Raw genomic sequence first — 26,996 nt, 5'->3', positions numbered from 1 at the left:
ATGAGGAATATCACCCCACATCATCCTCTCCTAATGAGGAATATCACCCCACATCATCCTCTCCTAATGAGGAATATCACCCCACATCATCCTCTCCTAATGCAGGAATATCACCCCACATCATCCTCTCCGAAACTTACAACTCACCCTCTCTCTCCTCCAGTTTACCATGACAACTCTCTCCTCCAGTTTACCATGACAACTCTCCTCCACCTACCATTACAACTCTCTCCTCCAGCCTACCATTACAACTCTCTCCTCCAGCCTACCATGACAACTCTCTTCTCCAGTTTACCATGACAACTCTCCTCCAGCCTACAATTACAACTCTCTCCTCCATTCTACCATTACAACTCTCTCCTCCAGCCTACCATGATAACTCTCTCCTCCAGCCTACCATTACAACGCTCTCCTCCAGTTTACCATGACAACTTTCTCCTCCAGATTACCATGACAACTCTCTCCTCCAGCCTACCATTACAACTCTCTCCTCCAGATTACCATAACAACTCTCTCCTCCAGCCTACCATGACAACTCTCTCCTCCTGTTTACCATGACAACTCTCTCCTCCAGTTTACCATGACAACTCTCTCCTCCAGTTTACCATGACAACTCTCTCCTCCAGTTTACCATGACAACTCTCTCCTCCAGTTTACCATGACAACTCTCTCCTCCAGTTTACCATGACAACTCTCTCCTCCAGTTTACCATGACAACTCTCTCCTCCAGTTTACCATGACAACTCTCTCCTCCAGTTTACCATGACAACTCTCTCCTCCAGTTTACCATGACAACTCTCTCCTCCAGTTTACCATGACAACTCTCTCCTCCAGTTTACCATTACAACTCTCTACTCCATTCTACCATAACAACTCTCTCCTCCAGCCTACCATTACATATCTATACTCCAGCCTACCATTATAACTCTCTACTCCAGCCTACCATCACAACTCTCTCCTCCAGCCTACCATTACAACTCTCTCCTCCTGTTTACCATGACAACTCTCTCCTCTAGACTACCATTACAGCTCTCTCCTCCAGCCTACCATTACAAATCTCTCCTCCAGCCTACCATTACAACTCTCTCCTCCAGATTACCATGACAACTCTCTCCTCCAGTTTACCATGACAACTCTCTACTCCAGCCTACCATTACAACTCTCTCCTCCAGATTACCATGACAACTCTCTCCTCCAGTTTACCATGACAACTCTCTACTCCAGCCTACCATTACAACTCTCTCCTCCAGATTACCATCACAATGCTCTCCTCCAGCCTACCATTATAACTCTCTACTCCAGCCTACCATCACAACTCTCTCCTCCAGCCTACCATTACAACTCTCTCCTCCAGATTACCATGACAACGCTCTCCTCCAGTTTACCATGACAACTCTCTCCTCCAGCCTACCATTACAACGCTCTCCTCCAGTCTACTATTACAACTCTCTCCTCCAGCCTACCATTACAACTCTCTCCTCTAGTCTACCATGACAACTCTACCACTTTCCTCATCTGCTTTCCTGCCCTCTAGTCATACATACAGTAAACTCTTGTTCTGAGATTATTCACATAGCTAGTAAACTCTTGTTCTGAGATTATTCACATAGCTAGTAAACTATTGTTCTGAGATTATTCACATATCTAGTAAACTTTTGTTCTGAGATTATACATATATCTAGTAAACTATTGTTCTGAGATTATTCTATATCTAGTAAACTCTTGTTCTGAGATTATTCACATAGCTAGTAAACTCTTGTTCTGAGATTATTCACATAGCTAGTAAACTCTTGTTCTGAGATTATTCACATAGCTAGTAAACTCTTGTTCTGAGATTATTCACATAGCTAGTAAACTCTTGTTCTGAGATTATTCACATAGCTAGTAAACTCTTGTTCTGAGATTATTCACATAGCTAGTAAACTCTTGTTCTGAGATTATTCACATAGCTAGTAAACTCTTGTTCTGAGATTATTCACATAGCTAGTAAAACCTGTCGAACCAAACAGACAACAATAACAAGGTGTTTAACAAGGTGTTTAACAAGGTATTTAAAACACATTGCAATCTAATTTGAGGAATAGTGCATTGAAAAGTACTATTTCCTACATGTGTGTTTTCTATCTACAGTCTAGATTGAATCCGTAGTGCTGAAGATCCACACTGTAGCGTGGTTGAAAGGCAATGTTCCTGCGTTCACATTGAAGTAAACGCTTCATTTGTCGGCTCAATCGGAAATTACCTTTACATTTAACTTGTCATAAAATACAGATCTTCAGTAAAACAGATTGGTCAAGCCCTAGGTCATCTCTAACAGTTTAATGACAAACACAGGAAAATAACCTTTATCTGTTGGTTTATTAACACTGAAACAGAACATCATATGTCTGTTAGATCAGACACGACAATACAGACATCAACTATTATCAGTTTGGCAAAATATCAGTTCAGTATGAAGCTTCCTGTAATCAGGATGTGACATCCTGTTTGCAGGTTCTTTAGAGTCAGACATTTTGTGTTTCAGTTGGTCTTTGGTCAAACTTTGTCACCATCTGACATGACAAAACATTACCTAACCAAACTACCTATCTTATTGTCCTGTCTTTACTGAACTCCAACAGTTACAACAAGGGCTGAGAGGACGATATATTACACAAAGAAATAAAATAAATAAAAATATTAATATAAAAATAATCTCTTACAAAATATATTCTATTAAACAATGTCAACAACGGGAAAAAAACGTGTTTTGGAATAAGAATGGTTTAGTCTTTGTGGACAGGTAACAGTCACTAAGGCAACAGTCAGTAAGGCTGACCGTCAGGTAACAAGCAGGAAGGTAAAATCAGTAAGGTAACAGTCAGTAAGGTTACAGTCAGTAAGACTGACCCTCAGTAAACAGTCAGTAAGGAAACAGTCAGTAAGGTTACAGTCAGAAAAGTAACAGTCAGTTAGGTAACAGTCAGTAAGACTGACCCTCAGGTAATAGTCAGTAACGTAACAGTTAGTGAGATAACAGTCAGTAAGGTTATAGTCAGTAAAACTGACCCTCAGTAAACAGTCAGTAAGGTAACAGTCAGTAAGGTTACAGTCAGTAAATCTGACCCTCAGTAAACAGTCAGTAAGGTAACAGTCAGTAAAGCTGACCCTCAGTAAACAGTCAGTAAGGTAACAGTCAGTAAGGTTACAGTCAGTAAGACTGACCCTCAGTAAACAGTCAGTAAGGTAACAGACAGTAAGGTTACAGTCAGTAAAGCTGACCCTCAGTAAACAGTCAGTAAGGTAACAGTCAGTAAGGTTACAGTCAGTAAGACTGACCCTCAGGTAATAGTCAGTAAGTTAACAGTCAGTAAGGTAACAGTCAGTAAGCGTGACATTCAGGTAACAGTCAGTAAGGTAACAGTCAGTAAGAGTAACATTCAGGTAACAGTCAGTAAGGTAACAGTCAGTAAGACTGTCCCTCAGGTAACAGTCCCAAAGGTAACAGTAAGTAAGGTAACAGTCAGTAAGAGTGACATTCAGTAAGAGTGACATTCAGGTAACAGTCAGTAAGGTAACAGTCAGTAAGGCTGACCCTCAGGTAAATCTAAGGTAACAGTCAGTAAGACTAACCCTCAGGTAACAGTCCCAAAGGTAACAGTCAGTAAGATCAGAGACATCGTTCTGGTCAGTAAGGTAACAGTCAGTAAGGTAACAGTCAGTAAGACTAACCCTCAGGTAACAGTCAGTAAGGTAACAGTCAGTAAGATCAGAGACATCGTTCTGGTCAGTAAGGCTGGTCATCTCAACCTGTATGATTCTGCAGACTACTAGCAGCAAACAGGGGGTTAAGACATGGTAGAGACATCTCTAGTTCAAACAAACAGACCGAGCTGTCTCATGCACCCAAGCATACCCCACAAGACATGCCACCAGAGGTCTGTCTTAACTACTGGCACACAGCTCAGACACCCATGCATACCACACAAGACTTGCCACCAGAGGTCTCTTCACAGTCCACCCATGCATACCCCACAAGACTTGCCACCAGAGGTCTCTTCACAGTCCACCCATGCATACCCCACAAGACATGCCACCAGAGGTCTCTTCACAGTCCACCCATGCATCCCCCACAAGACATGCCACCAGAGGTCTCTTCACAGTCCCTAAGTCCAGATCAGACTATGGAAGGAGCACAGTACTGCATGGAACTATTCCACATCAGGTAACTCATGCAAGCAGTACCATTTGATTTCAAAAACAGATACAAAAACACCTTATGGAACATCGGGGACTGTGAAGCGACACAAACATAGGCGCATACACACACACACGATAGCATACACAATGGATTTTGTACTGTATATATGTGGTAGTGGTGGAGTAGGGGCCTGAATGTATTGTAATATTTTTAAAATGGTATAAACTGCCTTAATTCTGTTGGCTTAATTCAGCAGGTAACAATCGTGTTGCTCTTGTGAATGGAAGTCAAATTGTCCAAAAACTATTTATTTTCTGTGAATCGATCAGATTCTCAGAACTATCATCCTTCAAGAAGAAGCTCCATCTGATTGGCCGTGGTGTATTCTGTTAAATTAATTTAAGAATGTTAGATTTTTCTAGTTTTAATGTGATGTAGCTAGTTGCACAAGCGTTGACACAAATCATCTCCCACTCTTACAGTAAGTACAGGTCCAGTGTATAAACTTGAGTTCACATCGCTAGCTCCAGTAAATCACAGCGTGTATCATTTGGCTTGCAGGTAGCGTATGAGAGAGTGGGTATTTACTATTCCATCCTAAAACAACACTGACAGACATCACAGGGACCAGATCTGACCAGATCTGACCAGAGAATTCTGACAAACATCAGTAGTTTGCTCATTTAAATAAATACATTTTAGTCTAGTGGTTCCTAAAAAATAAAGTTAGATATTGCAATCCTGCTTCAGTTGATTCATAACATAAGATCATAATGTGTGTCTGACTAACCGTACTTGCTTCTTCTAAATCGTAGGCGGGGGGAAAAAGGTTTATAGTATGTGAAATTTCAAAAATGTAGTATGCTTTAAATGCCAGGATGTCATACTCAGTTAGGCTTTTCATCTAGTAGAATTCACTGCACTCTACTGAGGGAGAGAATCGTCTTTCAAGACCGACGTGTGTCTGACAACAGCTGATAATCACAGTGACACGCTGTACCAAAATGAATGAATGGCAGGAATCAACAGAATTCAGCATTAGATTATGCATTCTCAGTAGGAGGAGCCTAGCATGCTGATATTATCAGTAGGAGGAGCCTAGCATGCTGATATTCTCAGTAGGAGGAGCCTAGCATGCTGATATTCTCAGTAGGAGGAGCCTAGCACTCTGATATTCTCAGTAGGAGGAGCCTAGCATGCTGATATTATCAGTAGGAGGAGCCTAGCATGCTGATATTCTCAGTAGGAGGAGCCTAGCATGCTGATATTCTCAGTAGGAGGAGCCTAGCACTCTGATATTCTCAGTAGGAGGAGCCTAGCACTCTGATATTCTCAGTAGGAGGAGCCTAGCATGCTGATATTATCAGTAGGAGGAGCCTAGCATGCTGATATTCTCAGTAGGAGGAGCCTAGCATGCTGATATTATCAGTAGGAGGAGCCTAGCATGCTGCTATTCTCCGTAGGAGGAGCCTAGCATGCTGATATTATCAGTAGGAGGAGCCTAGCATGCTGATATTCTCAGTAGGAGGAGCCAAGCATGCTGATATTCTCCGTAGGAGGAGCCTAGCATGCTGATATTATCAGTAGGAGGAGCCTAGCATGCTGATATTATCAGTAGGAGGAGCCTAGCACTCTGATATTCTCAGTAGGAGGAGCCTAGCATGCTGATATTCTCAGTAGGAGGAGCCTAGCATGCTGATATTATCAGTAGGAGGAGCCTAGCATGCTGCTATTCTCAGTAGGAGGAGCCAAGCATGCTGATATTCTCCGTAGGAGGAGCCTAGCATGCTGATATTATCAGTAGGAGGAGCCTAGCATGCTGATATTATCAGTAGGAGGAGCCTAGCACTCTGATATTCTCAGTAGGAGGAGCCTAGCATGCTGATATTCTCAGTAGGAGGAGCCTAGCATGCTGATATTATCAGTAGGAGGAGCCTAGCACTCTGATATTCTCAGTAGGAGGAGCCTAGCATGCTGATATTCTCAGTAGGAGGAGCCTAGCATGCTGATATTATCAGTAGGAGGAGCCTAGCATGCTGCTATTCTCAGTAGGAGGAGCCAAGCATGCTGATATTCTCCGTAGGAGGAGCCTAGCATGCTGATATTCTCAGTAGGAGGAGCCTAGCACTCTGATATTCTCAGTAGGAGGAGCCTAGCACTCTGATATTCTCAGTAGGAGGAGCCTAGCACTCTGATATTCTCAGTAGGAGGAGCCTAGCATGCTGATATTCTCCGTAGGAGGAGCCTAGCATGCTGATATTCTCAGTAGGAGGAGCCTAGCATGCTGATATTCTCAGTAGGAGGAGCCTAGCACTCTGATATTCTCAGTAGGAGGTTTCTAGCATGCTGATATTTGTTGCTTACTGCATACCTTTTTGCTAAATGTTGTAAATAGTATGTCATATGATTAGTACGTAGTTTAAGTAGGTAGTAGGCAAACCAGACTTCAGACATGGATAATGTCAATCCACCTGCCAAAGACTCACTGAACAGGTAGGGATCCATTACAAGCTACAACAGTCACTGTCATCCACAGAGGCAGCTCTGTCCAGTTCTGGGCCATGGCACTGTAGATATCCGGTCAGTAGAGCAGTAGTTCTGGGCCATGGCACTGTAGATATCTAGTCAGTAGAGCAGTAGTTCTGGGCCATGCTAGATGTATAGTCAGTAGAGCAGTAGTTCTGGGCCACGGCACTGTAGATATCCAGTCAGTAGAGCAGTAGTTCTGGGCCATGCTAGATGTATAGTCAGTAGAGCAGTAGTTCTGGGCCATGGCACTGTAGATATCCAGTCAGTAGAGCAGTAGTTCTGGGCCATGCTAGATGTATAGTTAGTAGAGCAGTAGTTCTGGGCCTTGCTAGATGTATAGTCAGTAGAGCAGTAGTTCTGGGCCATGGCACTGTAGATATCCGGTCAGTAGAGCAGTAGTTCTGGGCCATGCTAGATGTATAGTCAGTAGAGCAGTAGTTCTGGGCCATGGCACTGTAGATATCCAGTCAGTAGAGCAGTAGTTCTGGGCCATGCTAGATGTATAGTCAGTAGAGCAGTAGTTCTGGGCCATGCTAGATGTATAGTCAGTAGAGCAGTAGTTCTGGGCCATGGCACTGTAGATATCCGGTCAGTAGAGCAGTAGTTCTGGGCCATGCTAGATGTATAGTCAGTAGAGCAGTAGTTCTGGGCCATGGCACTGTAGATATCCAGTCAGTAGAGCAGTAGTTCTGGGCCATGGCACTGTAGATATCCAGTCAGTAGAGCAGTAGTTCTGGGCCATGCTAGATGTATAGTCAGTAGAGCAGTAGTTCTGGGCCATGGCACTGTAGATATCCAGTCAGTAGAGCAGTAGTTCTGGGCCATGCAAGATGTATAGTCAGTAGAGCAGTAGTTCTGGGCCATGGCACTGTAGATATCCAGTCAGTAGAGCAGTAGTTCTGGGCCATGCTAGATGTATAGTCAGTAGAGCAGTAGTTCTGGGCCATGGCACTGTAGATATCCAGTCAGTAGAGCAGTAGTTCTGGGCCATGCTAGATGTATTTCTATTGTATTCTATTGTATTTCTATTTCTACGTCCATTTCTATTGTAGTTCTATTGTCCAGTTCTGGGCCATCAAAGCAGTGATAAGGGAAGTCTATCATCCGGCTCGAAGGACCAGCTTGTGACTGAAGGAGCAGGGAGTTTGTGCAATAGTAGTCCAGTGTTGTAGTAGTCCAGTAGCACAGGAAGTCATCCTAGTAAACAGTATTTCCATGAACAGACCAGAAGATACCATACATCTCTTACTCTCCACTCCTATCATTGTAACATCCATGTCAACCACAGACATCCCTGTCACTGAAATAAGCCTCTCTCTCTCAGACTTATGAACACTTAATTGTGACAGAAGCGGAATTAGGTTCTAGGGAGATATGTATGAGATAAGATACTAAGGAGACTAGTGAAGTCTCCACCCCTAAATGATAAGATACTAAGGAGAATAGTGAAGTCTCCACCCCCCTAAATGATAAGATACTAAGGAGACTAGTGAAGTCTCCACCCCTAAATGATGAGATACTAAAGAGACTAGTGAAGTCTCCACCCCCCTAAATGATAAGATACTAAGGAGACTAGTGAAGTCTCCACCTCCCAAAATGATAAGATACTAAGGAGACTAGTGAAGTCTCCACCCCCCTAAATGATAAGATACTAAAGAGACTAGTGAAGTCTCCACCCCCCTAAATGATAAGATACTAAGGGGACTAGTGAAGTCTCCACCCCCCCCCTAAATGATAAGATACTAAGGAGACTAGTGAAGTCTCCACCCCTAAATGATAAGATACTAAGGAGACTAGTGAAGTCTCCACCCCCCTAAATGATGAGATACTAAAGAGACTAGTGAAGTCTCCACCCCCCTAAATGATAAGATACTAAGGAGACTAGTGAAGTCTCCACCCCCCCCTAAATGATAAGATACTAAGGAGACTAGTGAAGTCTCCACCCCCCCCCTAAATGATAAGATACTAAGGAGACTAGTGAAGTCTCCACCCCCCCCTAAATGATAAGATACTAAGGAGACTAGTGAAGTCTCCACCCCCCCTAAATGATAAGATACTAAGGAGACTAGTGAAGGAAGTCTCCACCCCTTAAATGATGAGATACTAAAGAGACTAGTGAAGTCTCCACCCCCCTAAATGATAAGATACTAAAGAGACTAGTGAAGTCTCCACCCCCCCTAAATGATAAGATACTAAAGAGACTAGTGAAGTCTCCACCCCCCCTAAATGATAAGATACTAAGGAGACTAGTGAAGTCTCCACCCCATAAATGATAAGACACTAAGGAGACTAGTGAAGTCTCCACCCCTAAATTATAAGATACTAAGGAGACTAGTGAAGTCTCCACCCCTAAATGATAAGATACTAAAGAGACTAGTGAAGTCTCCACCCCCCCCTAAATGATAAGATACTAAGGAGACTAGTGAAGTCTCCACCCCCCCTAAATGATAAGATACTAAGGAGACTAGTGAAGGAAGTCTCCACCCCTTAAATGATGAGATACTAAAGAGACTAGTGAAGTCTCCACCCCCCTAAATGATAAGATACTAAAGAGACTAGTGAAGTCTCCACCCCCCCTAAATGATAAGATACTAAAGAGACTAGTGAAGTCTCCACCCCCCCTAAATGATAAGATACTAAGGAGACTAGTGAAGTCTCCACCCCATAAATGATAAGATACTAAGGAGACTAGTGAAGTCTCCACCCCTAAATGATAAGATACTAAAGAGACTAGTGAAGTCTCCACCCCTAAATTATAAGATACTAAGGAGACTAGTGAAGTCTCCACCCCCTAAATGATAAGATACTGTAACCCACATATAACTCTTATTTACAGGTGTATACCTCTGTCCTCTCTCTGCAGGTATTACACTTCACATAGCAGCACCAGAGAAAGTTGCAGTTGCATTGCCAGACTCTAGAGTACTGGTGAGTGTCGTAACCTCGTCCACAACACATCAGGTCACAGCCATTAGTCTTGTTGCATGCCCTCCCGTGGGTACCCATGCTGCCCGTGACCAGGTCGGCCTCGCAGTAGTTAGGGCTCCTCTCTACGTACACCAAGTCTGTGTCCATGGGTTTCCTGTAGGAGTGGACCTTCTTGACCTTCAGGAAGGTGGGTCGTTTGTGTCGCGTGGCGCGTACCGGTTCTACGTGCACGGCCTGGTTGTACTTGTCCCTCAGCGTGTACCCCAGCTGGCGGAACATAGGCAGCGTGGTCCAACACGTCCTAGTGGTGCAGGATCCTGACACTCCATGACAGTTACACTCCAAACGCATACTCTTCTCCAGGATCTGGGACACACAGAGAGAGGAACACCGGGTCATATACACTGTTGGAGATACAAACACAAGCATTTCGCTGCACCTGCGATTACATATGCAAATCTGTGTAAGAGGCCAATAAGTTTTGATTTGATTTCAATTTAGACTATGCTTTAGTGAGAGAGAGAGAGAGACAGAGAGAGACAGAGAGAGACAGAGAGAGAAGAGAGAGACAGAGAGAGAAGAGAGAGAAGAGAGAGAAGAGAGAGAGAGAGAAGAGAGAGAGAGAGAGAAGAGAGAGGAGAGAGAGAGAGACTATTTGACTATGGTTACTGATCAAAACCTTAGAAAAACCTTGACAAAGTACAGGCTCAGTGAGCACAGCCTTGCCATTGAGAAGGGTAGACACAGGAAAACCTGGCTCCCTGTAGAGGAAAGGCTGTGCAACCACTGCACAACAGCAGAACCTGAGACGGAGCTGCATTTCCTGACAAAATGTCAAAAATATAAAACAATTAGAGAGTGTCATTTCCCCAAATTTGAAACTCTTATTCAAGGTTTCAAAGACCTCTCTGATGAGGATAGGCTACCCGTCCTGTTGGGGGAGGACGCAGAGAGCTGTGGGTTGGCAGCGCACTACATTGCTGCCTGCCATAAGTTGAGGGACAGTGTCTGACAGACCAATCAACCTGCACATGTACTCTACTGTATGTTTATTGTTATTGTTGAATGTGTTGGTTATTTTGACACTTAGTTATTGTTGTTACTGTTGTCCCGTTGACCATTTTGATTCTCATTTTTATATTGTAAATAAGCTTTGGCAATATGTACATTGTTACGTCATGCCAATAAAGCAAATTGAATTGAATTGAATTGAATTGAGAGAGAAGAGAGTGAGAGAGAAGAGAGAGAAGGGAGAGAAGAGAGAGAAGAGAGAGAGAGAGAAGAGAGAGAGAGAGAGAAGAGAGAGGAGAGAGAGAGAGAGAAGAGAGAGAAGAGAGAGAGAGAGAAGAGAGAGAAGAGAGAGAAGAGAGAGAGAGAGAAGAGAGAGAGAGAAGAGAGAGAAGAGAGAGAAGAGAGAGAAGAGAGAGAGAGAGAGAGAAGAGAGAGAGAGAGAGAAGAGAGAGAGAGAAGAGAGAGAAGAGAGAGAAGAGAGAGAAGAGAGAGAAGAGAGAGAGAGAAGAGAGAGGAGAGAGAGAGAGAGAAGAGAGAGAGAGTGTGATAGGACCAGGGATTGGCCATATAACTGGGCAGTACTCTAAGTGTGACAGGACCAGGGATTGACCATATAACTGGGCAGTACTCTAAGTGTGATAGGACCAGGGATTGACCATATAACTGGACAGTACTCTAAGTGTGATAGGACCAGGGATTGACCATATAACTGGACAGTACTCTAAGTGTGATAGGACCAGGGATTGACCATATAACTGGACAGTACTTTAAGTGTGATAGGACCAGGGATTAACCATATAACTGGACAGTACTCTAAGTGTGATAGAACCAGGGATTGACCATATAACTGGACAGTATTCTAAGTGTGATAGGACCAGGGATTGACCATATAACTGGACAGTACTTTAAGTGTGATAGGACCAGGGATTAACCATATAACTGGACAGTACTCTAAGTGTGATAGGACCAGGGATTGACCATATAACTGGACAGTATTCTAAGTGTGATAGGACCAGGGATTGACCATATAACTGGACAGTACTCTAAGTGTGATAGGACCAGGGATTGAATCACCTGATTCAGTGTGCTAGATGTTACATACTCTGAACATTTTCTTGTAACAGAAATTCCCTTACCCATCTTAATAACAATATGATTTATGTGTTCTGACCAGGATAAAGCTGCGTCCAACATAATAACAATATGATTTATGTGTTCTGACCAGGATAAAGCTGCGTCCAACATAACGCCTAGTAGTGTTGTTTTTTTCACTTGCTCTACATGGGTTCTGTTCATCGACAAATTCAACTGGGGATCATCATCAAGCATATATCTTGAACCAAATACAATACATTCAGTTTTAGAAATGTTCAACACCAATTTGTTCATATCAACCCACTCAGACACCCTTCTTAGTTCACTGCTCAGTACATCCGTTAGCTCATTACATTCTGATGCTGCGTTATACATTGTAGAGGCATCAGCATACATGACCACTCTTGCTTTGTTCATTACATTTACATTTACATTTAAGTCATTTAGCAGACGCTCTTATCCAGAGCGACTTACAAATTGGGGTAACATTACTGAAGGTAAATCATTAGTAAAGATAAGAGTAGAGAAGTGGGCCTAGGCAGCTTCCTTGAGGAACACCACAGTGTATATCTTTACTGTTTGAAAAGCTACCATTAAAGAACATAACATTTGAGAGTAACAGTTCATGATCAATTACATCAACAGCAGCACTGAAATCTAGCATCACCGCACCAACTAACTTCCTGTCATCCATACTCTTTAACCAATCATCTGTCATTTGTGCTCAGGCCTTACTCGTAGGTCCCCAAAGCACACACATCCCTGGGTCGCTCCTCTTTTCAGTTCGCTGCAGCTAGCGACTGGAACGAGCTGCAACAAACACTCAAACTGGACAGTTTTATCTCAATCTCTTCATTCAAAGACTCAATCATGGACTCTTACTGACAGTTGTGGCTGCTTTGCATGATATATTGCTGTCTCTACCTTCTTGCCCGTTGTGCTGTTGACTGTGCCCAATAATGTTTGTACCATGTTTTTTGCTTCTACCATGTTGTGTTGCTACCATGTTGTGTTGTCATGTGTTGCTACCATGCTGTGTTGTCATGTGTTGCTACCATGCTGTGTTGTCATGTGTTGCTACCATGCTGTGTTGTCATGTGTTGTTACCATGCTGTGTTGTCATGTGTTACTACCATGCTGTGTTGTCATGTGTTGCTACCATGCTGTGTTGTCATGTGTTGCTACCATGCTGTGTTGTCATGTGTTGCTACCATGCTGTGTTGTCATGTGTTGCTACCATGCTGTGTTATCATGTGTTGCTACCATGCTGTGTTGTCATGCTGTGGTGTCATGTGTTGCTACCATGCTGTGTTGTCATGTGTTGTTACCATGCTGTGTTGTTATGTGTTTCTACCATGCTGTGTTGTCATGTGTTGTTACCATGCTGTGTTGTCATGTGTTGCTACCATGCTGTGTTGTCATGTGTTGCTACCATGCTGTGTTGTCATGTGTTGTTACCATGTTGTGTTGTCATGTGTTGCTACCATGCTGTGTTGTCATGTGTTGCTACCATGCTGTGTTGTCATGTGTTACTCCAATGCTGTGTTGTCATGTGTTGCTACCATGCTGTGTTGTCATGTGTTACTACCATGCTGTGTTGTCATGTGTTACTACCATGCTGTGTTGTCATGTGTTGCTACCATGCTGTGTTGTCATGTGTTACTACCATGCTGTGTTGTCATGTGTTGCTACCATGCTGTGTTGTCATGTGTTACTACCATGCTGTGTTGTCATGTGTTGCTACCATGCTGTGTTGTCATGTGTTGCTGCCATGCTGTGTTGTCATGTGTTGCTACCATGCTGTGTTGTCATGTGTTGCTGCCATGTTGTGTTGCTACCTCGCTGTGTTGTCATGTGTTGTTACCATGCTGTGTTGTCATGTGTTGCTGCCATGCTGTGTTGTCATGTGTTGCTGCCATGCTGTGTTGTCATGTGTTGCTACCATGCTGTGTTGTCATGTGTTGCTACCATGCTGTGTTGTCATGTGTTGTTACTATGCTGTGTTGTCATGTGTTGCTACCATGCTGTGTTGTCATGTGTTGCTACCATGCTGTGTTGTCATGTGTTGCTACCATGCTGTGTTGTCATGTGTTGCTAACATGCTGTGTTATCATGTGTTGCTACCATGCTGTGTTGTCATGCTGTGTTGTCATGTGTTGCTACCATGCTGTGTTGTCATGTGTTGTTACCATGCTGTGTTGTTATGTGTTTCTACCATGCTGTGTTGTCATGTGTTGTTACCATGCTGTGTTGTCATGTGTTGCTACCATGCTGTGTTGTCATGTGTTGCTACCATGCTGTGTTGTCATGTGTTGTTACCATGTTGTGTTGTCATGTGTTGCTACCATGCTGTGTTGTCATGTGTTGCTACCATGCTGTGTTGTCATGTGTTACTCCAATGCTGTGTTGTCATGTGTTGCTACCATGCTGTGTTGTCATGTGTTACTACCATGCTGTGTTGTCATGTGTTACTACCATGCTGTGTTGTCATGTGTTGCTACCATGCTGTGTTGTCATGTGTTACTACCATGCTGTGTTGTCATGTGTTGCTACCATGCTGTGTTGTCATGTGTTACTACCATGCTGTGTTGTCATGTGTTGCTACCATGCTGTGTTGTCATGTGTTGTTACCATGCTGTGTTGTCATGTGTTGCTACCATGCTGTGTTGTCATGTGTTGCTACCATGCTGTGTTGTCATGTGTTGCTACCATGCTGTGTTGTCATGTGTTGCTGCCATGCTGTGTTGTCATGTGTTGCTACCATGCTGTGTTGTCATGTGTTGTTACCATGCTGTGTTGTTATGTGTTTCTACCATGCTGTGTTGTCATGTGTTGCTACCATGCTGTGTTGTCATGTGTTGTTACTATGCTGTGTTGTTATGTGTTTCTACCATGCTGTGTTGTCATGTGTTGCTACCATGCTGTGTTGTCATGTGTTGTTACCATGCTGTGTTGTTATGTGTTTCTACCATGCTGTGTTGTCATGTGTTGCTACCATGCTGTGTTGTCATGTGTTGCTGCCATGCTGTGTTGTCATGTGTTGTTACCATGCTGTGTTGTCATGTGTTGCTACCATGCTGTGTTGTCATGTGTTGCTACCATGCTGTGTTGTCATGTGTTGTTACCATGTTGTGTTGTCATGTGTTGCTACCATGCTGTGTTGTCATGTGTTGCTACCATGCTGTGTTGTCATGTGTTGCTACCATGCTGTGTTGTCATGTGTTACTACCATGCTGTGTTGTCATGTGTTGCTACCACGCTGTGTTGTCATGTGTTACTCCAATGCTGTGTTGTCATGTGTTGCTACCATGCTGTGTTGTCATGTGTTACTACCATGCTGTGTTGTCATGTGTTACTACCATGCTGTGTTGTCATGTGTTGCTACCATGCTGTGTTGTCATGTGTTACTACCATGCTGTGTTGTCATGTGTTGCTACCATGCTGTGTTGTCATGTGTTACTACCATGCTGTGTTGTCATGTGTTGCTGCCATGCTGTGTTGTCATGTGTTGCTGCCATGCTGTGTTGTCATGTGTTGCTGCCATGCTGTGTTGTCATGTGTTGCTACCATGCTGTGTTGTCATGTGTTGCTACCATGCTGTGTTGTCATGTGTTGTTACTATGCTGTGTTGTCATGTGTTGCTACCATGCTGTGTTGTCATGTGTTGCTACCATGCTGTGTTGTCATGTGTTGCTACCATGCTGTGTTGTCATGTGTTGCTAACATGCTGTGTTATCATGTGTTGCTACCATGCTGTGTTGTCATGCTGTGTTGTCATGTGTTGCTACCATGCTGTGTTGTCATGTGTTGTTACCATGCTGTGTTGTTATGTGTTTCTACCATGCTGTGTTGTCATGTGTTGTTACCATGCTGTGTTGTCATGTGTTGCTACCATGCTGTGTTGTCATGTGTTGCTACCATGCTGTGTTGTCATGTGTTGTTACCATGTTGTGTTGTCATGTGTTGCTACCATGCTGTGTTGTCATGTGTTGCTACCATGCTGTGTTGTCATGTGTTACTCCAATGCTGTGTTGTCATGTGTTGCTACCATGCTGTGTTGTCATGTGTTACTACCATGCTGTGTTGTCATGTGTTACTACCATGCTGTGTTGTCATGTGTTGCTACCATGCTGTGTTGTCATGTGTTACTACCATGCTGTGTTGTCATGTGTTGCTACCATGCTGTGTTGTCATGTGTTACTACCATGCTGTGTTGTCATGTGTTGCTACCATGCTGTGTTGTCATGTGTTGTTACCATGCTGTGTTGTCATGTGTTGCTACCATGCTGTGTTGTCATGTGTTGCTACCATGCTGTGTTGTCATGTGTTGCTACCATGCTGTGTTGTCATGTGTTGCTGCCATGCTGTGTTGTCATGTGTTGCTACCATGCTGTGTTGTCATGTGTTGTTACCATGCTGTGTTGTTATGTGTTTCTACCATGCTGTGTTGTCATGTGTTGCTACCATGCTGTGTTGTCATGTGTTGTTACTATGCTGTGTTGTTATGTGTTTCTACCATGCTGTGTTGTCATGTGTTGCTACCATGCTGTGTTGTCATGTGTTGTTACCATGCTGTGTTGTTATGTGTTTCTACCATGCTGTGTTGTCATGTGTTGCTACCATGCTGTGTTGTCATGTGTTGCTGCCATGCTGTGTTGTCATGTGTTGTTACCATGCTGTGTTGTCATGTGTTGCTACCATGCTGTGTTGTCATGTGTTGCTACCATGCTGTGTTGTCATGTGTTGTTACCATGTTGTGTTGTCATGTGTTGCTACCATGCTGTGTTGTCATGTGTTGCTACCATGCTGTGTTGTCATGTGTTGCTACCATGCTGTGTTGTCATGTGTTACTACCATGCTGTGTTGTCATGTGTTGCTACCACGCTGTGTTGTCATGTGTTACTCCAATGCTGTGTTGTCATGTGTTGCTACCATGCTGTGTTGTCATGTGTTACTACCATGCTGTGTTGTCATGTGTTACTACCATGCTGTGTTGTCATGTGTTGCTACCATGCTGTGTTGTCATGTGTTACTACCATGCTGTGTTGTCATGTGTTGCTACCATGCTGTGTTGTCATGTGTTACTACCATGCTGTGTTGTCATGTGTTGCTGCCATGCTGTGTTGTCATGTGTTGCTGCCATGCTATGTTGTCATGTGTTGCTGCCATGCTGTGTTGTCATGTGTTGCTGCCATGCTGTGTTGTCATGTGTTGTTACCATGCTGTGTTGTCATGTGTTGCTGCCATGCTGTGTTGTCATGTGTTGCTACCATGCTGTGTTGTCATGTGTTGTTACCATGCTGTGTTGTCATGTGTTGTTACCATGCTGTGTTGTCATGTGTTGCTGCCATGCTGTGTTGTCATGTGTTGTTACCATGCTGTGTTGTCATGTGTTGTTACCATGCTGTGTTGTCATGTGTTGCTGCCATGCTGTGTTGTCATGTGTTGCTGCCATGCTGTGTTGTCATGTGTTGCTGCCATGCTGTGTTGTCATGTGTTGCTGCCATGCTGTGTTGTCATGTGTTTTTACCATGCTATGTTGTTGTCTTAGGTCTCTATGTAGTGTTGGGGTGCGTTGCTACCATGCTGTGTTGTTGTCTTAGGTCTCTATGTAGTGTTGGGGTGCGTTGCTACCATGCTGTGTTGTTGTCTTAGGTCTCTATGTAGTGTTGGGGTGCGTTGCTACCATGCTGTGTTGTTGTCTTAGGTCTCTATGTAGTGTTGGGGTGCGTTGCTACCATGCTGTGTTGTTGTCTTAGGTCTCTATGTAGTGTTGGGGTGCGTTGCTACCATGCTGTGTTGTTGTCTTAGGTCTCTATGTAGTGTTGGGGTGCGTTGCTACCATGCTGTGTTGTTGTCTTAGGTCTCTATGTAGTGTTGGGGTGCGTTGCTACCATGCTGTGTTGTTGTCTTAGGTCTCTATGTAGTGTTGGGGTGTCTCTCTTGTCGTGATGTGGGTGTTTATGTTTAATTCCAGCCCCCGTCCCCACAGGAGGCCTTTTGCCTTTTGGTAGGCCATCAAAGTAAATAAGAATTTGTTCATATTAAAAAATAAATAATAATAAAACATTTATTTTTTATACTCTGGACTCAGACATTGCTCATCCTAATATTTATATATTTTTTAATTCCATTCTTTTACTTTTATATTTATGTGTTTTGTTCTGAATTGTTAGATTTTACTGCGCTGTTGGAGCTAGGAACACGAGCATTTAACATCTGAGTGATTATATGTGGGTGTGTTTATATATGGGTGTGTTTATATGTGGGTGTGTTTATATGTGGGTGTGTTTATATATGTGGGTGTGTTTATATATGTGGGTGTGGTCATATGTGGGTGTGGTCATATGTGGGAGTGTTTATATGTGGGTGTGTTTATATGTGGGTGTGTTTATATGTGGGAGTGTTTATATGTGTGTAGTGTTTATATGTGGGTGTGTTTATATGTGGGAGTGTTTATATGTGTGTAGTGTTTATATGTGGGTGTGTTTATATGTGGGTGTGTTTATATGTGGGTGTGTTTATATATGGGTGTGTTTATATGTGGGTGTGTTTATATGTGGGTGTGTTTATATGTGGGAGTGTTTATATGTGGGTGTGTTTATATGTGGGTGTGTTTATATGTGGGTGTGTTTATATGTGGGTGTGTTTATATATGTGGGAGTGTTTATATATGTGGGTGTGTTTATATGTGGGTGTGTTTATATGTGGGAGTGTTTATATATGTGGGTGTGTTTATATGTGGGTGTGTTTATATATGGGTGTGTTTATATGTGGGTGTGTTTATATATGGGTGTGTTTATATGTGGGAGTGTTTATATGTGGGTGTGTTTATATGTGGGTGTGTTTATATGTGGGTGTGTTGATATGTGGGTGTGTTTATATGTGGGTGTGTTTATATGTGGGTGTGTTGATATGTGGGTGTGTTGATATGTGGGTGTGTTTATATGTGGGTGTGTTGATATGTGGGTGTGTTTATATGTGGGTGTGTTGATATGTGGGTGTGTTTATATGTGGGTGTGTTTATATGTGGGTGTGTTTATATGTGGGAGTGTTTATATGTGTGTAGTGTTTATATGTGTGTAGTGTTTATATGTGGGTGTAATGTACACAGATTCATCTTAAGAGTCAGGTTTCAGCTACTCCATGTGGCCTGCCTTTCTCCTTAATAAAGCCGGTGAATCCTGAATGCCTATCGGGCTCAATGTATTAGTCCCATATGGCATCCTAATCCCTACGTAGTACACTATTTTAGACCAGCGCCATAGGGTAGTGGTTCACTATACAGTCTAGGGAATAGGGTGATAGTTGGATTACGGACTAGGTGTCTAGAGGAATCTATAAAGGTCTTGCTGACTGGCAGCAGTGAACGGGTTGCAAGTAGCCTAGCGGTTCAGAGGTTGGGGTAGTAACCAAAAGGTTGCTGGTTTGAATCCCCGAGCTGACGAGGTAAACAATCTGTCTGTGTCCTTGATCAAGGCACTTAACCCTACCTGGGCTTGTAAGTCACTCTGGAAAAGAATGTCTGTTAAATGACTAAACTGTAAACAGCCTGTTAGAGGTTGGTAGTCTAGTCTCTCTGCATCTCTCTCTTTCTCTCTCCATCTCTCTCTTTCAGTCTGTCTCCATCTCTCTCTTTCAGTCTGTCTCCATCTCTCTCTTTCAGTCTGTTTCCATCTCTCTCTTTCAGTCTGTCTCCATCTCTCTCTTTCAGTCTGTCTCCATCTCTCTCTTTCAGTCTGTCTCCATCTCTCTCTTTATCTCTCTCTTTCAGTCTGTCTCCATCTCTCTCTTTCTCTCTCCATCTGTCTCTTTCAGTCTGTTTCCATCTCTCTCTTTCAGTCTGTCTCCATCTCTCTCTTTCAGTCTGTCTCCATCTCTCTCTTTATCTCTCTCTTTCAGTCTGTTTCCATCTCTCTCTTTCTCTCTCCATCTCTCTCTTTCAGTCTGTCTCCATCTCTCTCTTTCAGTCTGTCTCCATCTCTCTCTTTCAGTCTGTCTCCATCTCTCTCTTTCAGTCTGTCTCCATCTCTCTCTTTCAGTCTGTCTCCATCGCTCTCTTTCAGTCTGTCTCCATCTATCTCTTTCAGTCTCCATCTATCTCTTTCAGTCTGTCTCCATCTATCTCTTTCAGTCTGTCTCCATCTCTCTCTTTCAGTCTGTCTCCATCTCTCTCTTTCAGTCTGTTTCCATCTCTCTCTTTCAGTCTGTCTCCATCTATCTCTTTCAGTCTGTCTCCATCTCTCTCTTTCAGTCTGTCTCCATCTCTCTCTTTCAGTCTGTCTCCATCTCTCTCTTTCAGTCTGTCTCCGTCTCTCTCTTTCAGTCTGTTTCCATCTCTCTCTTTCAGTCTGTCTCCATCTCTCTCTTTCAGTCTGTCTCCGTCTCTCTCTTTCAGTCTGTCTCCATCTATCTCTTTCAGTCCCCATCCACTGAATGATATCATCTCTCTCCTTCCCAGACAGAAGCCGCACCCCTTTTATTCATTACACTATTTCTCTCCCTCATTTTCTCACCTCTCTCTCTCCTTCTCACTCACCTATCTCTCTCTCCTATCTCTCTCTCCTTCTCACTCACTCACCTATCTCTCTCTCCTTCTCACTCACCTATCTCTCTCTCTCCTTCTCACTCACCTATCTCTCTCTCCTTCTCACTCACCTATCTCTCTCTCCTTCTCACTCACCTATCTCTCTCTCCTTCTCACTCACCTATCTCTCTCCTTCTCACTCACCTCTCTCTCTCCTCCTCACTCACCTCTCTCTCGCCTTCTCACTCACCTCTCTCTCTCTCGCCTTCTCACTCACCTCTCTCTCTCTCGCCTTCTCACTCACCTCTCTCTCTCCTTCTCACTCACCTCTCCCTCTCCTTCTCACTCACCTCTCTCTCTCCTTCTCACTCACCTCTCTCTCTCCTTCTCACTCACCTCTCTCTCTCCTTCTCACTCACCTCTCTCTCTCCTTCTCACTCACCTCTCTCTCTCCTTCTCACTCACCTCTCTCTCTCCTTCTCACTCACCTCTCTCTCTCCTTCTCACTCACCTCTCTCTCTCCTTCTCACTCACCTCTCTCTCTCCTTCTCACTCACCTCTCTCACCTTCTCACTCACCTCTCTCTCCTTCTCACTCACCTCTCTCTCCTTCTCACTCACCTCTCTCTCCTTCTCACTCACCTCTCTATCTCTCTCTCTCTCCTTCTCACTCACCTCTCTCTCCTTCTCACTCACCTCTCTCTCCTTCTCACTCACCTCTCTCTCCCCCCTTCTCACTCACCTCTCTCTCCCCTTCTCACTCACCTATCTCTCTCTCTCCTTCTCACTCACCTATCTCTCTCTCCTTCTCACTCACCTATCTCTCTCTCCTTCTCACTCACCTATCTCTCTCTCCTTCTCACTCACCTATCTCTCTCCTTCTCACTCACCTCTCTCTCTCCTCCTCACTCACCTCTCTCTCGCCTTCTCACTCACCTCTCTCTCTCTCGCCTTCTCACTCACCTCTCTCTCTCTCGCCTTCTCACTCACCTCTCTCTCTCCTTCTCACTCACCTCTCCCTCTCCTTCTCACTCACCTCTCTCTCTCCTTCTCACTCACCTCTCTCTCTCCTTCTCACTCACCTCTCTCTCTCCTTCTCACTCACCTCTCTCTCTCCTTCTCACTCACCTCTCTCTCTCCTTCTCACTCACCTCTCTCTCTCCTTCTCACTCACCTCTCTCTCTCCTTCTCACTCACCTCTCTCTCTCCTTCTCACTCACCTCTCTCTCTCCTTCTCACTCACCTCTCTCACCTTCTCACTCACCTCTCTCTCCTTCTCACTCACCTCTCTCTCCTTCTCACTCACCTCTCTATCTCTCTCTCTCTCCTTCTCACTCACCTCTCTCTCCTTCTCACTCACCTCTCTCTCCCCCCTTCTCACTCACCTCTCTCTCTCCTTCTCACTCACCTCTCTCTCCTTCTCACTCACCTCTCTCTCCTTCTCACTCACCTCTCTCTCCTTCTCACTCACCTCTCTATCTCTCTCTCTCTCCTTCTCACTCACCTCTCTCTCCTTCTCACTCACCTCTCTCTCCCCCCTTCTCACTCACCTCTCTCTCCCCTTCTCACTCACCTATCTCTCTCTCTCCTTCTCACTCACCTATCTCTCTCTCCTTCTCACTCACCTATCTCTCTCTCCTTCTCACTCACCTATCTCTCTCTCCTTCTCACTCACCTATCTCTCTCCTTCTCACTCACCTCTCTCTCTCCTCCTCACTCACCTCTCTCTCTCTCGCCTTCTCACTCACCTCTCTCTCTCTCGCCTTCTCACTCACCTCTCTCTCTCTCGCCTTCTCACTCACCTCTCTCTCTCTCGCCTTCTCACTCACCTCTCCCTCTCCTTCTCACTCACCTCTCTCTCTCCTTCTCACTCACCTCTCTCTCTCCTTCTCACTCACCTCTCTCTCTCCTTCTCACTCACCTCTCTCTCTCCTTCTCACTCACCTCTCTCTCTCCTTCTCACTCACCTCTCTCTCTCCTTCTCACTCACCTCTCTCTCTCCTTCTCACTCACCTCTCTCTCTCCTTCTCACTCACCTCTCTCTCTCCTTCTCACTCACCTCTCTCTCTCCTTCTCACTCACCTCTCTCACCTTCTCACTCACCTCTCTCTCCTTCTCACTCACCTCTCTCTCCTTCTCACTCACCTCTCTATCTCTCTCTCTCTCCTTCTCACTCACCTCTCTCTCCTTCTCACTCACCTCTCTCTCCCCCCTTCTCACTCACCTCTCTCTCCCCTTCTCACTCACCTCTCTCACCTTCTCACTCACCTCTCTCTCCTTCTCACTCACCTCTCTCTCCTTCTCACTCACCTCTCTATCTCTCTCTCTCTCCTTCTCACTCACCTCTCTCTCCTTCTCACTCACCTCTCTCTCCCCCCTTCTCACTCACCTCTCTCTCCCCTTCTCACTCACCTCTCTCACCTTCTCACTCACCTCTCTCTCCTTCTCACTCACCTCTCTCTCCTTCTCACTCACCTCTCTCTCCTTCTCACTCACCTCTCTCTCTCTCTCCTTCTCACTCACCTCTCTCTCTCTCCTTTTCACTCACAACTCTCTCTCTCCCTCTACCCCCATCTTGGGACGGGAGGTAGCCTAGTGGTTAGTGCGTTGGGCCAGTAATTGAAAAATCGCAAGATCGAATCCCCAAGCTGACAAGGTAAAAATCTGATGTTCTGCCCCTGAACAAGGCAGTTAACCCACTGTTCCTAGGCCCTCATTGAAAATAAGAATTTGTTCTTAACTGACTTGCCTAGTTAAATAAAGGTCAAATAAAAATCCCTCCCTCTCTTTCTCACTCACCTCTCTACCCTCACCCTATTCTTAATGATTCCATCCCCTCTCTCTCTCTGTCTCTCTCTACCCTCACCCTATTCTTAATGATTCCATCCCCCCTCCCTCTCTGTCTCTCTCTACCCTCACCCTATTCTTAATGATTCCATCCCCCCTCCCTCTCTGTCTCTCTCTACCCTCACCCTATTCTTAATGATTCCATCCCCCCTCCCTCTCTGTCTCTCTCTACCCTCACCCTATTCTTAATGATTCCATCCCCCCTCCCTCTCTGTCTCTCTCTACCCTCACCCTATTCTTAATGATTCCATCCCCCCTCCCTCTCTGTCTCTCTCTACCCTCACCCTATTCTTAATGATTCCATCCCCCCTCCCTCTCTGTCTCTCTCTACCCTCACCCTATTCTTAATGATTCCATCCCCCCTCCCTCTCTCTCTCCCCCCCCCCCCCTCTCCTCCCCTCAGACAGGCTGGAGTCAGGTGGGTAATCATCAGGAGCCATGGGAGCACAACAGCTTAGTAAGGTAATGCCTCAGACTCCTGAGATACATTACATTCATGGAGCTGATTGAAGCTACATTGAAGCTACATGCCCATGAAGATGTTGTTGTCAGTTTAACATTCAGACCCCCTGGAAGCTCAAGTAGGAAGACAGTCGCAGCCACAAGCTCAAAGCCCTTTGATGTCATCAAAGCTATGCTCTGTCGCAGAGCAATGACTTGGCCAGTCTGGGCCCAGATGACAGACTACGCTGGCCAAGCGGAGAAATGACTTGGCCAGTCTGGGCCCAGATGACAGACTACGCTGGCCAAGCGGAGAAATGACTTGGCCAGTCTGGGCCCTGATGACAGACTACGCTGGCCAAGCGGAGAAATGACTTGGCCAGTCTGGGCCCTGATGACAGACTACGCTGGCCAAGCGGAGAAATGACTTGGCCAGTCTGGGCCCTGATGGCAGTCTACGCTGGCCAAGCGGAGGAATGACTTGGCCAGTCTGGGCCCTGATGACAGACTACGCTGGCCAAGCGGAGAAATGACTTGGCCAGTCTGGGCCCAGATGGCAGACGACGCTGGCCAAGCGGAGAAATGACTTGGCCAGTCTGGGCCCCGATGACAGACTACGCTGGCCAAGCGGAGAAATGACTTGGCCAGTCTGGGCCCAGATGGCAGACTACGCTGGCCAAGCGGAGAAATGACTTGGTCAGTCTGGGCCCAGATGACAGACTACGCTGGCCAAGCGGAGAAATACTGAGTATGCAGGATGTTTCTAATGATGACAAACTACAGGGATTCTCAGATCATTAACCCAGCATAGTGTCAGTCTGGAGGGGACCTGGTGCCAGCAGACAGCATAGTGCCAGTCTGGAGGGTACCTGGTGTCAGCATAGTGCCAGTCTGGAGGGTACCTGGTGCCAGCAGAGTGCCAGTCTGGATGGTACCTGGTGCCAGCATAGTGCCAGTCTGGAGGGTACCTGGTGCCAGCAGCCAGCATAGTGCCAGTCTGGAGGGTACCTGGTGCCAGCAGCCAGCATAGTGGCAGCCTGGAGGGTACCTGGTGGCAGCAGCCAGCATAGTGCCAGTCTGGAGGGTACCTGGTGTCAGCATAGTGCCAGTCTGGAGGGGACCTGGTGCCAGCAGCCAGCATAGTGCCAGTCTGGAGGGTACCTGGTGGCAGCAGCCAGCATAGTGCCAGTCTGGAGGGTACCTGGTGTCAGCATAGTGCCAGTCTGGAGGGGACCTGGTGCCAGCATAGTGCCAGTCTGGAGGGTACCTGGTGCCAGCATAGTGCCAGTCTGGAGGGTACCTGGTGCCAGCATAGTGCCAGTCTGGATGGTACCTGGTGCCAGCAGCCAGCATAGTGCCAGTCTTGATGGGTACCTGGTGGCAGCAGCCAGCATAGTGCCAGTCTGGAGGGTACCTGGTGCCAGCACCCAGCATAGTGCCAGTCTGGAGGGTACCTGGTGGCAGTATAGTGCCAGTCTGGAGGGTACCTGGTGGCAGCAGCCAGCATAGCGCCAGTCTGGATGGTACCTGGTGGCAGCAGCCAGCATAGTGTCAGTCTGGAGGGTACCTGGTGCCAGCACCCAGCATAGTGCCAGTCTGGAGGATACCTGGTGCCAGCATAGTGCCAGTCTGGAGGGTACCTGGTGCCAGCATAGTGCCAGTCTGGATGGTACCTGGTGCCAGCAGCCAGCATAGTGCCAGTCTTGATGGTACCTGGTGGCAGCAGCCAGCATAGTGCCAGTCTGGAGGGTACCTGGTGCCAGCACCCAGCATAGTGCCAGTCTGGAGGGTACCTGGTGGCAGTATAGTGCCAGTCTGGATGGTACCTGGTGCCAGCAGCCAGCATAGTGCCAGTCTGGAGGGTACCTGGTGCCAGCAGCCAGCATAGTGCCAGTCTGGAGGGTACCTGGTGGCAGCAGCCAGCATAGTGTCAGTCTGGAGGGTACCTGGTGCCAGCAGCCAGCATAGTGCCAGTCTGGAGGGTACCTGGTGGCAGCAGCCAGCATAGTGCCAGTCTGGAGGGTACCTGGTGGCAGCATAGTGCCAGTCTGGAGGGTACCTGGTGCCAGCAGCCAGCATAGTGCCAGTCTGGAGGGTACCTGGTGCCAGCATAGTGCCAGTCTGGAGGGTACCTGGTGCCAGCAGCCAGCATAGTGCCAGTCTGGAGGGTACCTGGTGGCAGCACCCAGCATAGTGCCAGTCTGGAGGGTACCTGGTGGCAGCAGCCAGCATAGTGCCAGTCTGGAGGGTACCTGGTGGCAGCACCCAGCATAGTGCCAGTCTGGATGGTAACTGGTGGCAGCAGCCAGCATAGTGCCAGTCTGGAGGGTACCTGGTGCCAGCAGCCAGCATAGTGCCAGTCTGGAGGGTACCTGGTGCCAGCAGCCAGCATAGTGCCAGTCTGGAGGGTACCTGGTGCCAGCAGCCAGCATAGTGCCAGTCTGGAGGATACCTGGTGTCAGCATAGTGTCAGTCTGGAGGGTACCTGGTGCCAGCATAGTGCCAGTCTGGAGGGTACCTGGTGCCAGCCTAGTGCCAGTCTGGAGGGTACCTGGTGCCAGCAAAGTGCCAGTCTGGAGGGTACCTGGTGCCAGCAGCCAGTATAGTGCCAGTCTGGAGGGTACCTGGTGCCAGGAGCCAGCATAGTGCCAGTCTGGAGGGTACCTGGTGCCAGGAGCCAGCATAGTGCCAGTCTGGATGGTACCTGGTGCCAGGAGCCAGCATAGTGCCAGTCTGGAGGGTACCTGGTGCCAGCAGCCAGCATAGTGCCAGTCTGGAGGGTACCTGGTGCCAGGAGCCAGCATAGTGCCAGTCTGGAGGGTACCTGGTGCCAGCAGCCAGCATAGTGCCAGTCTGGAGGGTACCTGGTGCCAGCATAGTGCCAGTCTGGAGGGTACCTGGTGCCAGCAGCCAGCATAGTGCCAGTCTGGAGGGTACCTGGTGCCAGCATAGTGTCAGTGTGGAGGGTACCTGGTGCCAGCATAGTGCCAGTCTGGAGGGTACCTGGTGCCAGCAGACAGCATAGTGCCAGTCTGGAGGGTACCTGGTGCCAGCATAGTGCCAGTCTGGAGGGTACCTGGTGCCAGCAGCCAGCATAGTGCCAGTCTGGAGGGTACCTGGTGCCAGCATAGTGTCAGTGTGGAGGGTACCTGGTGCCAGCAGCCAGCATAGTGCCAGTCTGGAGGGTACCTGGTGTCAGCAGCCAGCATAGTGCCAGTCTGGAGGATACCTGGTGTCAGCAGCCAGCATAGTGTCAGTCTGGATGGTACCTGGTGCCAGGAGCCAGCATAGTGCCAGTCTGGAGTGTACCTGGTGCCAGCAGACAGCATAGTGCCAGTCTGGAGGGTACCTGGTGCCAGCATAGTGCCAGTCTGGAGGGTACCTGGTGGCAGCACCCAGCATAGTGCCAGTCTGGAGGGTACCTGGTGCCAGCAGCCAG

General features: G+C 46.4%; 1 protein-coding gene across 1 annotated transcript in view; it reads right to left on the bottom strand.

Moving 5' to 3' along the window:
- Positions 1-9,203: 9,203 nt before the first annotated feature.
- The window catches only part of LOC129842155 (protein Wnt-7a-like), a 53,784-nt gene continuing 35,991 nt past the window's right edge, over positions 9,204-26,996 (bottom strand). Inside the window, exon 4 of the mRNA XM_055910569.1 lies at positions 9,204-10,003. Coding sequence (XP_055766544.1) covers positions 9,536-10,003 — 468 coding nt within the window. The 3' untranslated portion in view covers positions 9,204-9,535. The remainder of the gene's footprint in view (positions 10,004-26,996) is intronic.

The sequence above is a fragment of the Salvelinus fontinalis genome, unplaced genomic scaffold, assembly GCF_029448725.1.
Source record: "Salvelinus fontinalis isolate EN_2023a unplaced genomic scaffold, ASM2944872v1 scaffold_0018, whole genome shotgun sequence".
In the NCBI taxonomy this organism is placed as follows: Eukaryota; Metazoa; Chordata; class Actinopteri; order Salmoniformes; family Salmonidae; genus Salvelinus; species Salvelinus fontinalis.
This window is presented reverse-complemented; position numbering and strand designations above follow the sequence as displayed.